Here is a 13,875-nt window from a genome sequence, read left to right as displayed (position 1 = left end):
ACAGTGCAATGCCATGCGTGTGGGGCAGTGGAACCCAGGGAGGAAGCTGGAATTCTGACTGGGTAAGGCTGTGTGGGGGAGGTGAAGTTTGAGCTATCCAGTTTGATAGTTAGGAGTTCTCCATCCAACAAAGCCAATTAAGACAGGCTTTGAAAATGCCTACTACAGCCAGGGTGTGACAGAAGGAATGGACTAGTTTGAAGTCACCCAGGAGACAGACATCAGGCCCAGTGAATAAGAAGCTGGAAAGAGAGGGACCCACACTCAATTAAAAAAAAAAAAAAAAAAAAAAAGTTCTAACAGTCAGAACTAACCTAAAACAGAACAGTCCTCCTGTGGATATAGCAATCTCCTCATCTCTGGAATTGCATAAGTAGGAACTGAATGAGCCCTTGATGGTGGTTCTATAGAAGGAACTGATGCATCAGATGGGAGGGGGGCTAGGTCAGATGACCATTAAGTTCCTCTCCAGTGGTTCACCTATTACTTGATTTCAACTTTCTGTTTTAAGAAGAGAAAGGACACAAAATTCTAGTCTTACATCTTTTTATTTTTTATTTTTTATTTTTTTGAGACAGGTTTCACTCTGTCACCCAGGCTGGAGTGCAGTGGTGCAATCTCAACTCACTGCAACCTCTGCCTCCCAGGTTCAAGCCATTCTCCTGCCTCAGCCTCCCGAGTAGCTGGGATGACAGGCACCCACCATCACTCCCTTTTGTATTTTTAGTTCACATCACTTTTGTATTTTTAGTAGAGACGGGGTTTTAGCATGTTGACCAGGCTGGTCTTGAACTCCTGATCTCAGGTGATCCGCCCTCCTCGGCCTCCCAAAGTGCTGGGATTACAGATGTGAGCCACCGTGCCTGGCCTAGTCTTATGTCTTATTGCATGATAGGGCTTTAAGTAGCAGCCATGCTATGCCCTCTTCTTAATTCAGCAGACCCAGCCTGCCGGATTAGTGATGTACCTTGGTTCACATGTGGCCCTCTTTTCCCATTATCTATAATCTGAGTCCATCTGGCTTCTAAACATGTGGCTGCAGAACCCTCAAATCAGGTTCCATGTGGGGCTGGGCAGTGTCAGAAACATTGGGTGTACAAATAGGGAGGAACTCAGTTTTCTTCAGTGTTCAAAAAGTAAAAGTGCATGCCAAGGCTTGGATGGGAACGTGCCTTGCTAGGTTTGTCTGCAGGTGATTGGAGTTAAGATGCCAGCACCAAACAGAGCTGCCAGTATGTTTCTGGCTGGGTCCTGTTTGGGCACAAGATATTCTGGGGTGAGGCAAGGAAGACTCTGCCTGTACAATCCCCACAAGCCTGAAACAAGAGGGGCTTAGCAGGGGGTCATCTAGGATCAGGGAAGGCCTGGAGACCATCATAGAGCAAACCCATTTGGTGTCACATTGAAGACAGAACTAGGACTAGGAGGGCAGGTTTCTCCTCAGACCTCCCCAGCATCCTCAGAGGCTGATGAACAGAGGCTGGGCTGCCAGCTCTCCAGATGCTGTCACAGTGATCTCATCTCAACTAGGAGGCTGGCACTCGGTCTTCTGGTTCTCCTTTCACTTGTAAGATACTGTGTTTCTAATTGAGCCATCTTTAAACTGCTTAGCTATTTTGTAATTGCAAAGGCCTTTGTTGAGTAATCTATCACAATTAGAGCTAAGATTGCTGTGGAGTCATAGAATCTTAGAGACTTAAGAATAATCCATTTGAGCCTTTGCATTTTACAGATGAAAAAAATGAGGATCAAAGAGGCTAAGTGACTTACCCAAGATCACATAATAGTTGAAGACAGAGCCAGGACCAGGCTTGGGGTTCTAACACCCAGATCAAGGCTTGCCCTACTTTATTCACTGACTTTTCACTGGGCTTCAGCTCTGACATGGTTGAAAGGCCCTAAGTACCAGCAGCACCACTGTCAGCTCTTGTGTATCCTGAAAAATGGCTCTCCATAGCAGTGGTTCATTTCAGCAAATTCTCTATGTGAATCATTTTATGGGGTAAAAAAAGAAACTGCTTTCTAAAATCACTGCCATTGTTTGGAGCTGCAGTCAAATATTTAGGCATTAGAGCCTCCCTCAAGAAATGCTGAGACCCTTTGGTGTAATTTTCTCCCCTTTCTTTGTCTCTCTCTTTCTCATCCTGGTTCCTGCTCTTCCTGCTCCCCGCCCCTTCTCAACCTTCCCCTCCCAAACAGCTTTGACTTGGTGACAAATGGCGGCATCTCCATCATCCTGCGGTTCGAGCGGGCACCTTTCATCACACAGGAGCACACCCTCTGGCTGCCATGGGATCGCTTCTTTGTCATGGAAACCATCATCATGAGACATGAGGAGAATGAGATTCCCAGCTGTGACCTGAGCAATTTTGCCCGCCCCAACCCAGTCGTCTCTCCATCCCCACTGACGTCCTTCGCCAGCTCCTGTGCAGAGAAAGGCCCCATTGTGCCGGAAATTCAGGTACCCAGCTTTCCTAATTGCATTCCACCATGCTTTTATTTCATTTTGGGGGTGGAGGAGGATCTCAGAGACAGTGGAAAGAGAAAAAACACCTCTTTAGGGCTTGGGTCAGGTCCCATCAGCCTATTTTGCAAAATCCAGCCACCAAACCCCACAGCAGGCATGGTGTAAGGGCATGAGGGGCACCCCTCTTACACATGGAAAACACATGAGTGCCTGGAACTGCCTGGCACACTCTGGTTTATACTAAATTCTCTCTGTCTTTCCACTCTCCTGGTTAGTTCACTTCTGCCTACTTTCCTTTTCCCCAGCCTCCTGTGTCCCTCTGTCATTATTTCTGTTAAAACTATTTAAAATAAATGGTTCTACCAAGAGGAATGTGCCAAAGGATCCCGAAGAGTGAGCATTATAATAAAGATTAAATGAGAAAAATGTATATGAGATGCTTAGCACAATGTCTGTCACCTAGTAAGTACTCAATAAATTTTAGCTATTATTATTAAGATTATTTAACACACGCTGCCTTCATGCCAATTAAGGATTGCCTTGGCTCAAATCTGTACATACAACTGCTTTACTTAACTATCATTAAAAGAAAGTAATTGGGAAAGATGCATTTTAATCTGATGGAAATCAAGATAGATATTTTCACCTAACAAAGCTCTGCCAGTTGAATTTCCTTCGCTGTCCCCAGCCCAGTTTCTAACGGCAGCAGTGAAGGCCTGAGGAAGAGGAGAGATGTCAGTGTAGAAGCCCAGGAGAAGTCCCGGTTGTCTCACCTGCCTAATGAGAACTCAGGCAATGTGCCTATTAATGGATTGTGGGCGCTGGTGGAGCAGGGAGTTTATATATTTTTTGTGTATATTTCATGCCTGGCTGAGCAAACACCTTTCCGTGCGTACCCTGTTGAGTGGCTTCCGATGCCAGCCAACAAGAAGGACATACAATCATTTTGAAATTCTCATTGCACTCACAGGTTGAAACCTCCTTTTCAGAGATTCAGCGCCTGTCTCCTGTCTCAACTACCAGGCTGACCTTTCTTATGAAATGGTTGTCAGTGGAGACAGAGCTTGCTGGAGAGAAGTAATTTGTTACTCAACCCTGGCTCAGCTCCAGCTAGACTTTTTTCCCAGGAGCAGGGACTCTGGAACAAAAGGGGTTAAAGGTCACACCCTCTTTACAGTGCTCCCTGAGCTGGGTGCCTGCACATTCAGTTAGGGCAAAAATCTTGCTTATTATCAGATTCATGAAATACACATAAACAAACTCTTGGATTTTCCCAGTCCTCTCACAGGTTAACCTTTGCAAATGCTGGGAGATATGAATTTTAAAGGGTATGTTAAAGAAGGTAAATATTTTTGAGAGCATCAGGATGGCACTTCAGTCATGCCAGGGGCTCACCAGGGTATAAGTCCTGCTTTGCCTCAAACTTATAAGCTGTAGTTTAGGAAGATTGCCTTAGTTTAAGCCCAATCCCTAAAATTTCCTGTGTTCAGGAGAATGGGGTGAGGGTAAACGTTCACACTTGTCTATGAAATGGACAGGATGAAAAAGGCCCAGATCCACTGTAAACGTAGGGTAGAATAGCCATTGTCCCTTGAATAGATACATTAGCCTCAATTGATTTAATGTTCCTTTCTTGAAACAGAGCCCAGCGCATCAAGCTGATAAAGTTATCTGCTTTTGCTGTCTGCTTGGGCATGCTGGCATTCATTTAAACTTTCCAAGTTAGAACTAGGCTCATTGCACCCAGTAGCTAAGTGACCTGAGCGTTCCCCGGGTCATAGCCTTCCCCACTCTGTCCATCTGGCACTGGAGCTGGGGCCCAGAGTGGCCAGAAGCTCCATGCAGCCAGTCCAACCTCTCTCTGTGGATGAGCTGGGGCTGTGAACCACAGGTCCTGCCAGGCTGTGGTCTGAACTCTGCATAATTATTTGTTTGGTCAACATCTCGTAGTCTCTGTTTAATTTCCCGAAAAGAAAGTCATCTGGAACAGATCTCATTGAGGAAAGTTTTGAGAGAGAAACCATCCTTCTTGCTTAGGCAGCTGGCCGCAGCAGTCTCTCTTCATGGCATCCCTGCTGCCAGCACCACCACCAGCAGCAGCAGCACTGCATGCCACCTGACAGCGTTTCTGTGCTAGGCACTTTACCTATGTGACCTTTCTCAGTCCTCACACAAAGCCAGTGAGGAGACTGAGATTCAGAGGTTCTGTGAGCTTTCTAGGATAACACAGCTTGAGAACCAGTGGCAATGTGATCTAAGTATTTTATATGCATATCCTATGTATTCCTCTCAAAACTGCAGTGAAATGAGTGCTGTCATCCCTGTTGTACAGAGCAGGAGGCTGAGGCTTGGCGAGGTGAGGTGACTCCTGCAGGGTCACCACATGAAAACTGGCCCCAGATACCAGGTCCTCTGACATGTTTTACTCCTCCCCAATCTTTCTCCCATCTCATTTATGCTTTTCCCTTCCTCCTCCTGCTTCTCTTCACCCTCTGCTTCCCCTCTTCTTCCCACTGTCTCCTCTTTTTTTCCCCTCCTCTCTCCTTCTGCCTTTCCCTCTACCTCCTGAACACCCAGAGTCCATGGGGCCACGCCATCTTCCCTCCACTGGGTGAGTCGACGACCGTCCCTTGCTGTGATCTGCCTCTGCTTTCTAGGCTTTGCAGGAGGAAATCTCTATCTCTGGCTGCAAGATGAGGCTGAGCTACCTGAGCAGCCGGACCCCTGGCTACAAATCTGTCCTGAGGATCAGCCTCACCCACCCGACCATCCCCTTCAACCTCATGAAGGTGCACCTCATGGTAGCGGTGGAGGGCCGCCTCTTCAGGAAGTGGTTCGCTGCAGCCCCAGATCTGTCCTATTATTTCATTTGGGACAAGACAGACGTCTACAACCAGAAGGTGTTTGGGCTTTCAGAAGCCTTTGGTAAGCCTCCCGGCTGCAGGACTCAGAGAATAGCTCTTGCAGGGAGGACTCTCTACCTCCCTAGTTCCTGCTTCCTTCCTTCCTCTTCTCAGATCAAAAATACCTAAGGCTTAATTGACCTTTAAGACCTGTCCGTGACTGGCCAGGACCTAAAAGAATGTGAACTGAAAGACCTGAATGTAGAAAACCCGACCATTACAATGAGGCTACAGAACCAAAGGGCCCTGAAAAGTGCTGTGCTGGCTTGTGAGGGGCTAAAAGAGGTCATGTGCCACAAAGGCAGGGCCAGGTAGACATTGCCTGGCCACCCCACAGCCATCCTGTGGGAACTTACCCATTAAAATAGGAGAGCTAAAAAATGGTTTCTTTCATTTTTTTTTTTTTGAGGTGCAGTAACTAAGATTCTTCCTCCATCAAAAATGCTTTTTGGCCTCTTTACCCAGTCAGAGAGGTCATCTCTTTGTTTTTGTTATTGCTGTCTCTTTGTAAGATGAAACAGAAGTTGGCTGTAGCCTCACCTGGAGTCCTAGCCTCTCTTGGCCCTTGGGCTTCCAGGGGCTGGCTGTATGCATTTCTGCTTCCAGATTAGAGGAGGTCCTAGGAAGGGCTCAGAGCTAGACTCTCAGCAGGCCTAACCCTGCGGAGCTGATCCACCAAGCACTTAAGAGTAACCATCCAGCAAATCCCTTCTCGTCTTGAACCCCACTCCAACTTCATTCCCTTAGGTTCAGCAAAGGTAGAGATTCAGCAAAGGCAGAATGAGGAAGCAGAGAAGTAATGTTTTTAGAAAGGAAGGAAGTGGGGAAGGAAGGGAGGGAAGGAGGAAGAGGAAGAGAGGGAGGGAAGGAGGCGGGAAGAGGGAAGGGAGGGAGGGAGGAGAAGCAAGGAAGGGAGGGAGGAAGAGGGGAGAAGAAGAGGAGGAGAGAGGTGGGAAGGAAATAAAAGAATGTTGCTTGAGCACCTACTGTGGGCAATGTGTGCCCCTGTACATTAGTATCTCCATTAATCCTTATACTCTGTGAGTCAAAAATTGTCACCCCCAAATTCTGCATTAAGAAGCTGAGGCCCAGAGAAGTGAGATGACTTCCCAGTGAGATGCACAGCTAGAAAGGAACAGAGCTGGATTTATTCCAGATCTTTCCTATGGGTTCGCATACAATCCTACCAAACAAGGGCACAGTGGGAGCAAAGGTGCCATCTCTCACTGCTCATGATCCCTTCTGTAGATCAAGCCACTTCTGTCATCTTTTTTAAAATGAGGCCTTATAACCTCTTGAGAAAAAATGAGCACTTCTAGTGCCCGCCAGTCAGTTAAAAAGGGAAGTGACTGGGCTGCAGTCACTTTCCTAAGATCACAAGTGACCGCAGTGGCTGCTTAAGGAACTCAAGGCCATGGGGGAAGGGGTCACAGGGACGTCTTCCAGCCCATTCCCCCGTTGCCATAAATGGTCGGCAGTCTTTTATGGCATCTACAAGAAACTTTAAGGAGCTGCTCAGTTGTTAATTCCTGTCTTGAACATGTAGTAGAATATTGTCCACTGGAAAATAGTGCCTGCCCAGAAAGATGCTTGGAAGAAATAGCATTCGTGTCTCTGCTGATTCCTTTCCATAGTCCAGTTACAGGACTTTTTACACACCCAGGGTCAGGGAGGCTGTCATGTTTAGCCTTCATCCCAATGACCTTCTAAGGGGTCCTGGATTTATGAAACAAAAGCTTTGAAACCTCAAAGTAACTTCCAGCTTTTTAAAAGTAATCCAACTAAATTCCTTTTCTATATATTCATTGTAAATGACTTTAAACATTTTTCCTAATTTAAAAAACACCATGGTCGTTAATAAAACTTTGAAAAATGGACAAAAATAGAAAAAAGTCATATGTGATTCTGTAAACAAATACAACTAGTTTTCTTTTTTCATACGTAATTTCTTTTTTTTTTTTTTTTTTTTGAGACGGAGTCTCGCTCTGTCGTCAGGATGGAATGCAGTGGCTCACTGCAACCTCTGCCTCCTGGGTTCAAGCGATTCTCCTGCCTCAGCCTCCCGAGTAGCTGGGACTACAGGCGCCCACCACCACACCCGGCTAATTTTTGTATTTTTAGTAGAGACAGGGTTTCACCATGTTAGCCAGGATGGTCTCCATCTCCTGACCTCGTGATCCGCCCGCCTTGGCCTCCCAAAGTGCTGGGATTACAGGCATGAGCCACCGCGCCCAACCCGTAATTTCTTTTAATGCAAATTACCATATATAACCAGTCTTTTCAACTGAGCATTGCTCCATAAGCATTTCCCAGGTCACCACATTCTTCTTCACTGTGATTTCCAGTGGCGTCATAGTATTCCTACGGTGGATGCACTTGGGTTTGCTCACCCTCTCACCCCTCTTGAACCTTTAGATTACATCTAACTTTCCAATATTAAATAATGTGGTGAAGACTTTTGTGCACAAAGTATTTTCCATACTATATTAGTCCGTTCTCGTGTTGTTATAAATACCTGAGACAGGGTAATTTATAAGAAAAGAGGTTTAATTGGCTCATGGTTCTGCAGGCTGTACAGGAAGCCTGGCAGCATCTGCTTCTGGGGAGGCCTCAGGGAGCTTTGACTCATGGCAGAAGGCAAAGTGGGAGCAGCCATCTTACATGGCAGGAGCAGGACCTGGGGTGGTGGGAGGAGGTGCTACACACTTTTAAACATCTGGATCTCAGGAGAACTCACTCACCGTGATGAGAACAGCACCAAGAGGATGGTGCCAAGCCGTTCATGAGAATCCACCCCATGATCCAATCACCTCCCACCAGGCCCCACCTCCAACACTGGGGATTACAATTAAACATGAGATTTGGGTTGGGAACACAGAAACAAACCCTATCACGTACTAAAGATTATTTCCTTGGAAGGGATTCACTTAGATCCTTTTAAAGTAATTGGTACATTTATTTTAACTTTTCCCCAAATGTAAAATTGATCTTCCAAAAAAAAGAAAAAATGATTAAGGCTCAGCAACCTTGTGTTAGTGTTTCACATCGTTCTGGTTGCCACTTAGAAATATGATCCTTTTTTCCTCTTCTACAAAAGATAAGCCAGGGGCCTTGCCTACAGGTCTAAAGGCCAAAGAGTGGGCTTTGCTCACTTATGCATTTTGCCTCATTCTGTCACCTACAGTTTCCGTGGGTTATGAATATGAATCCTGCCCAGATCTAATCCTGTGGGAAAAAAGAACAGCAGTGCTGCAGGGCTATGAAATTGATGCGTCCAAGCTTGGAGGATGGAGCCTAGACAAACATCATGCCCTCAACATTCAAAGTGGTAAGTGGATTAATAGAATTACTTGAACCAGGCTGGGGTGGAACCTTGTCTCATATCCCTTGTGCCCTGCCAAACAAAAAATTCACATTTTGAATCCCATAGGCTCCTATGTGGTCAGAGAGCTCAGTCAACAGATATTGCTTGGATACCTCCTCTGAGCCTGTCACTGTGCTAGGCACTGGGGATGTAGAAATGAATGGCCTCAAGGCTTTATGCCTGTGAGACACAAATACTCACCAGGCAGTTTCAGTGTTGTGCCATATGCACCCTGACATCACAGAGGGAGGCACAGGGCACTATGAAGGCTAGAGGAAGAGCACCTCACCCAGCGTCTTGGTTCATCAATGTGTCTCTTTGGCAAGAACTCCTGAAATGAGTCTCAGAGGGTCTATAGGATTAGCCCTGTGTATCAAGTAGGGAGAACACATTAGGCAGAAGGTACAGTATGTGCCAAAGCGCTGAAGGCTAAAAGAAAGTTACTGGAGAGAAGGGTCATTGTGATTTAAGCAGAAGATGACATGAAGGGAACAGCAAAAGACAAAACTTGGGTGTGAGCAGCTGGAACCCAGGGTAAGAAGATTAGGACTTTCAACTTCATCCAAGGCAAATATCAAGCCTCTGCAGGGACTAACGCATGCAAGTGGCACCATCAGATCTGTATTATAGATAACTCACTCTGACCATGAGTCAGGATGGGACAGCTAAATATGGTAATGATGTCAGATATCACCTGCCTGATCTAAAAAGGCAGTGAATGCCCATCAGAGCCACAGCATGTTTTCAGGGGGAATTGACAAACTAATTCTAAAATTTACGATAGAATACAGACTTGTAAATAGCTAATGCAGCCTTTAAGAACAAAGAAGAGGGACTCACCAGATATTAAGCTATCCTAGAAAAACCATATTATCTAAAACTGTGTGGTGCTGGCACAGGAACAGATAAATTGATTCCATGGAATAGAACGCATTCAGAAACTGACCTGGGAAGAGTAATTAAACTAAGCTTTGGCCCCAAGTTTCAGAAAAGCCAAAATAACTGAATTGGAAATAAAGTTTGCTTCTCACTCACCTTACTTCTCACTCTGCAAGTCTGGAGGTAGATAATCCAGGGCCGCAGGGTCTGAGACCCAGGCTCCTCTCTCTGTGCTCCACTCAGGCTTTCATCTCCAAAGTCATGATCCAAGGGGACCGCTTCAGGTCCAGCCTTCACATCCACTTTCCAGCCAGCAGGAAGGAGGTCAAGGATGAAGAGCAAGTCCCTTGCATTGTAAGGACACCTCCCAGAAGCTGCCCATATCACTTTTACTTACATGCCATTGCAAGAACTTAGTCGTGGATGGAGCTGCCTTGGAGCCAGGGATCGTGGTCTGTTCCAGGCAGTCACGTGCCCAGCTAAATAGCAGGGATTCTGTAACTGCAAAAGAAGGAAAGGGTGGATAGGAAGGAGAAGTTTCTGCCACATACCATGTGTATATAAGAACTTGGAACATGACAGAGATAGCATCATATATCAGTGGAGAATGGATGGGTGTTTTAGAACTTAGTATTGGGAAAATTGGCTCAATATGTAGAGATAAATTAAGTCCTCACTTCACACTATATATAAAATAAATTCAGATGTTTTCTTAAACATCTAAATGTGAAAGATAACACTTTAAAATTGATGGAATAAAATATTTAAAAGGCCAAGCACTGTGGCTCATGCCTATAATCCCAGCACTTTGGGAAGCTAAGGCGAGAGGATCGCTTGAGGCCAGGAGTTTGAGACTAGCCTGGCAACATAGTGAGACCCCATCTCTACTAAAATAATTGTTTTTAAAAAATTAGCTGGCTGTGGTTGCACATGCCTGTGGTCCCAGCTACTCAGGAGGCTGAGGTGGGGATCACTTGAGCTCAGGAGTTCAAGGCTACAGTAAGTCAAGAACATGCCACTATACCCTAGCCTGGGCAACAGAGTGAGACCCTGTCTCAATTAAAAAGAAGAAAGAAAAGAAAAAAGAAAAGAAGAGAGAGGAAAGGAGAGGAGAGGAGAAAGGAAGGGAGGGAGGGAGGGAGGGTAGGCAAGAAAGAAAGAAAGAAAGAAAAAGAAAAGAAAGAACGTAATTAATTAATTAATTAGTGGAGTACTTGTAAAAATCTCAGGAAAGGATTTCCTAAAACCTAACAAAGTACACATTTTAAGGTAGAAAAATGATTGATTAGAGTATGTAAAAATTGAAGCTATCCATTGAACACAGGACAGCTTTGACAAAGCTAACAGATAACAGTTTGGGAGAAGATCCTGATGATCTGTAAGAGCACAGCTCACTTGGGCTTCAGTATGGAAGAGGTGAGGCAGCCAGCAGAGGATCCAGTTTGGAGGCTGTGAAGTGTGCATGAGGAAAAAGGAGGATCCAGACTAAAAAGAAACAGGATGGATATGGGAAGAAGCTTTTGCGTCATTGAGGTCAATCCCCTCGTTTTGTTGGTGGGGAAACAGGCCCAAGGGCAGTTAAAGCAGTAAAGAGATCTATACAGGAGCTGGGATCAGCCCATTAATAACAAAGCCAGGTAAAAGCCTGTCGCTTCTTGACTCTCCTTTGATGAGAAGAGACTGTGAGTTTCACTCATTCATTTCTATAAACATTCATTGGTATCTACTCTGTGTCAAGCTCTGCACTAAGCACTGGGGATACAGAGAGGAAAAAGACGTAGTCTCCACCCTTGAAATGGTATCAATTGAAAGAGAAAAACAAGTAAGTATGATAAATAATTCATGCTGTCATAGAGCTATGGACTGGGTACATGAGATATGGACAACCTACCTGAGAGGCAGTGTAGGTGAATGGCTAAGCGCCCAGACTCTGGAGCTCTTCCACTTATTTTCTGTGTGACTTTGGGTAAGGTCGGTTAAGTTACCTGGACAGTCCCCTGTTACAGTAGGGATAATAATAGTGTCTATCTTACAGAGCTATGGAGTGAATTAAATCTGTATGACTTGTTTAGGACAATCTGGGTTCCATTAGGGGGGTGAGGCAAAGCCTTGGGCTATGATCCTGGAAATGGTTGATGGAGATCTTGCATGCCTTGCAAAATCAGGTGACTCTGTGGTCAACCACAGGAAAAGATACCCATTTCCTGCTCCATAGGCAATTCTGTTCTTTCCTTGTCCCAGGCATCCTGCACAAAGGGAATGGGGAGAACCAGTTTGTGTCTCAGCAGCCTCCTGTCATTGGGAGCATCATGGGCAATGGGCGCCGGAGAAGCATCTCCTGCCCCAGCTGCAACGGCCTTGCTGACGGCAACAAGCTCCTGGCCCCAGTGGCCCTCACCTGTGGCTCTGACGGGAGCCTCTATGTGGGTGATTTCAACTACATTAGAAGGATCTTCCCCTCTGGAAATGTCACCAACATCCTAGAGCTGAGGTATGTAAGGTGATGCTTTCTTCATAGTTCCTAATAATATGCCTTTGCCATCCTTTGGGCCCCGCCACATTACCTGCTGAGCCCAGGGAAGTGGGATAGGACAGAGCCTTGCCTGTCAGGCTCTGAGACTTTTCACCTCCCAGCTCAAGCAGGTGCTGCTTCCCCAGTGCACTACAGTGAAGACAAGCTACCCAGGACAGGGAGATGTCCCTGGCATCCAGAGTACATCTGTGACATAGAAGGCTGCTAGCAGCCAAAAATTAGACTCCTTGGAAGCCATTGAATCTTCTTTCTGTTTCCTGGAAGTAAACTGATTAGAATGAGTCACATGAACCTTTTTTATAAAAACAAGGGGCTGGGTGCCATTGCTCATACCTGTAATCCTAGCACCTTGGAAGACCAAAGCAGAAGGATCACTTGAGGCCAGGCGTTTGAGATCAGCTTGTGCAACCTGATGAGACCCCCATCTGCAAAAAAATAATTTAAAAAATTAGCTGGGTGTGGTGGCACCTGCCTGTAGTCCTAGCTACTCAGGAGGTTCAGGCAGGAGGATCCCTTGAGCCCAAGGGCAGTTCCCTTCAACTGACCAATATCGAGAAAACTGACCTCTCTGCTCCTCAGGTGCTGCAGAAGCAGCTGAGTCAGCCTCTTTCCCCATCCTGACCCTGAGTGATGGAGCACAGCCACGCTTATAGCTCCGGGAAGGACCTGATATGTTGGATTTTTCTCTATGCCTCCCTAACCTAGATCATTTTAGAACCAGGGCACTGTCATAGGGTGGGCTTAGGGGTCATGGAAGAGCTGTGCTTTACAGATAAGGGAGCCTCACACTCCCTTTCAAGAGGAATTGCGCCAAGCTCCCTCCCAGCTCCTTTAGGGAATGGAATCTGCCTGTCTTCTGGGCCAGGGTGCATGTGAGCAGGACAGGCCCTAGAGCTGGAAAGCCTTCCTCCGCAGTGGGCAGGGGAAAAGAAAACTCACTTTTGCTGGGTTCCTACTATTTGCCAAGCATAACAATTCCGTAAGGTGTTTATTATTATTCCCCTTTGGTAAATGAAAAGATGGAGGCTTAGGGAATTTAAAGAACCTGCCTGAGGTCCAGCTTCTAGAATGGTGGACCCGAATCCAGAGATCATTACACACCTCTGCCTCGCCAAAGCCTTGTCACCTGGCCCAATGAGAGCCACTTCGACTTAATGCCTTGTTAAGTTCCTCCCTGGAGGTAAGATCCTACTGCAAGAATCTCACTCTAAGGCGCACGCGTGAAAGGAAGGCAGGGCCAACAGCCATAAGCCCTAAAGAGAAGAGTTAGTATTGGCCCCACACACAGGGCCAGACAAGCACACACGCGGTAGGTTCATAGGAAATCAGATATCGGCTGAATGAGAAGAGGACCACCAGTGGAATATTCTCTGCCCTTCTGCTGTCTATTATGAGTCTGACTGGCACAGACATCTGTCAAGGAGGAAGGATCCTTTGAGCGTATTTGTGTCAGTCGGCTGCATATATGGACCACAACAGAAAGCGCCATGGACGAGGAAATCAGCTCGCCTCGGCAGAGAAGCTGTGCAACTTTGGACTAATCACTGAACCTCCCTGGACGACCTCCGTTTTCACCTCTTTCCAATAAGAGACCCCATTTTCCCTGCCTCCCTCCCACAGTTGTTGGGGAGATCATGACAGTGGGTGAGGAAGGGAGATATAAGTGAAATTTGAAAAAAATAAATTTAGAAGTATATTATCATTTTGATATATTTTTTCTTCCAGTCTT

At 46.1% G+C, this 13,875-nt stretch overlaps 1 protein-coding gene across 19 annotated transcripts in view; it reads left to right on the top strand.

Moving 5' to 3' along the window:
- TENM4 (teneurin transmembrane protein 4) overlaps window positions 1–13,875 on the top strand; it is a 3,006,191-nt gene that overhangs the window by 2,930,690 nt on the left and 61,626 nt on the right. For all 19 annotated transcript variants that reach the window (XM_054661572.2, XM_063784373.1, XM_063784372.1 and 16 more), the window contains 4 exons: window positions 2,200–2,461; window positions 5,125–5,392; window positions 8,555–8,698; window positions 11,855–12,104. In XM_054661572.2, coding sequence (XP_054517547.2) covers window positions 2,200–2,461; window positions 5,125–5,392; window positions 8,555–8,698; window positions 11,855–12,104 — 924 coding nt within the window. The remainder of the gene's footprint in view (window positions 1–2,199; window positions 2,462–5,124; window positions 5,393–8,554; window positions 8,699–11,854; window positions 12,105–13,875) is intronic.

The sequence above is a fragment of the Pan troglodytes genome, chromosome 9, assembly GCF_028858775.2.
Source record: "Pan troglodytes isolate AG18354 chromosome 9, NHGRI_mPanTro3-v2.0_pri, whole genome shotgun sequence".
NCBI classification, from domain to species: Eukaryota; Metazoa; Chordata; class Mammalia; order Primates; family Hominidae; genus Pan; species Pan troglodytes.
This window is presented reverse-complemented; position numbering and strand designations above follow the sequence as displayed.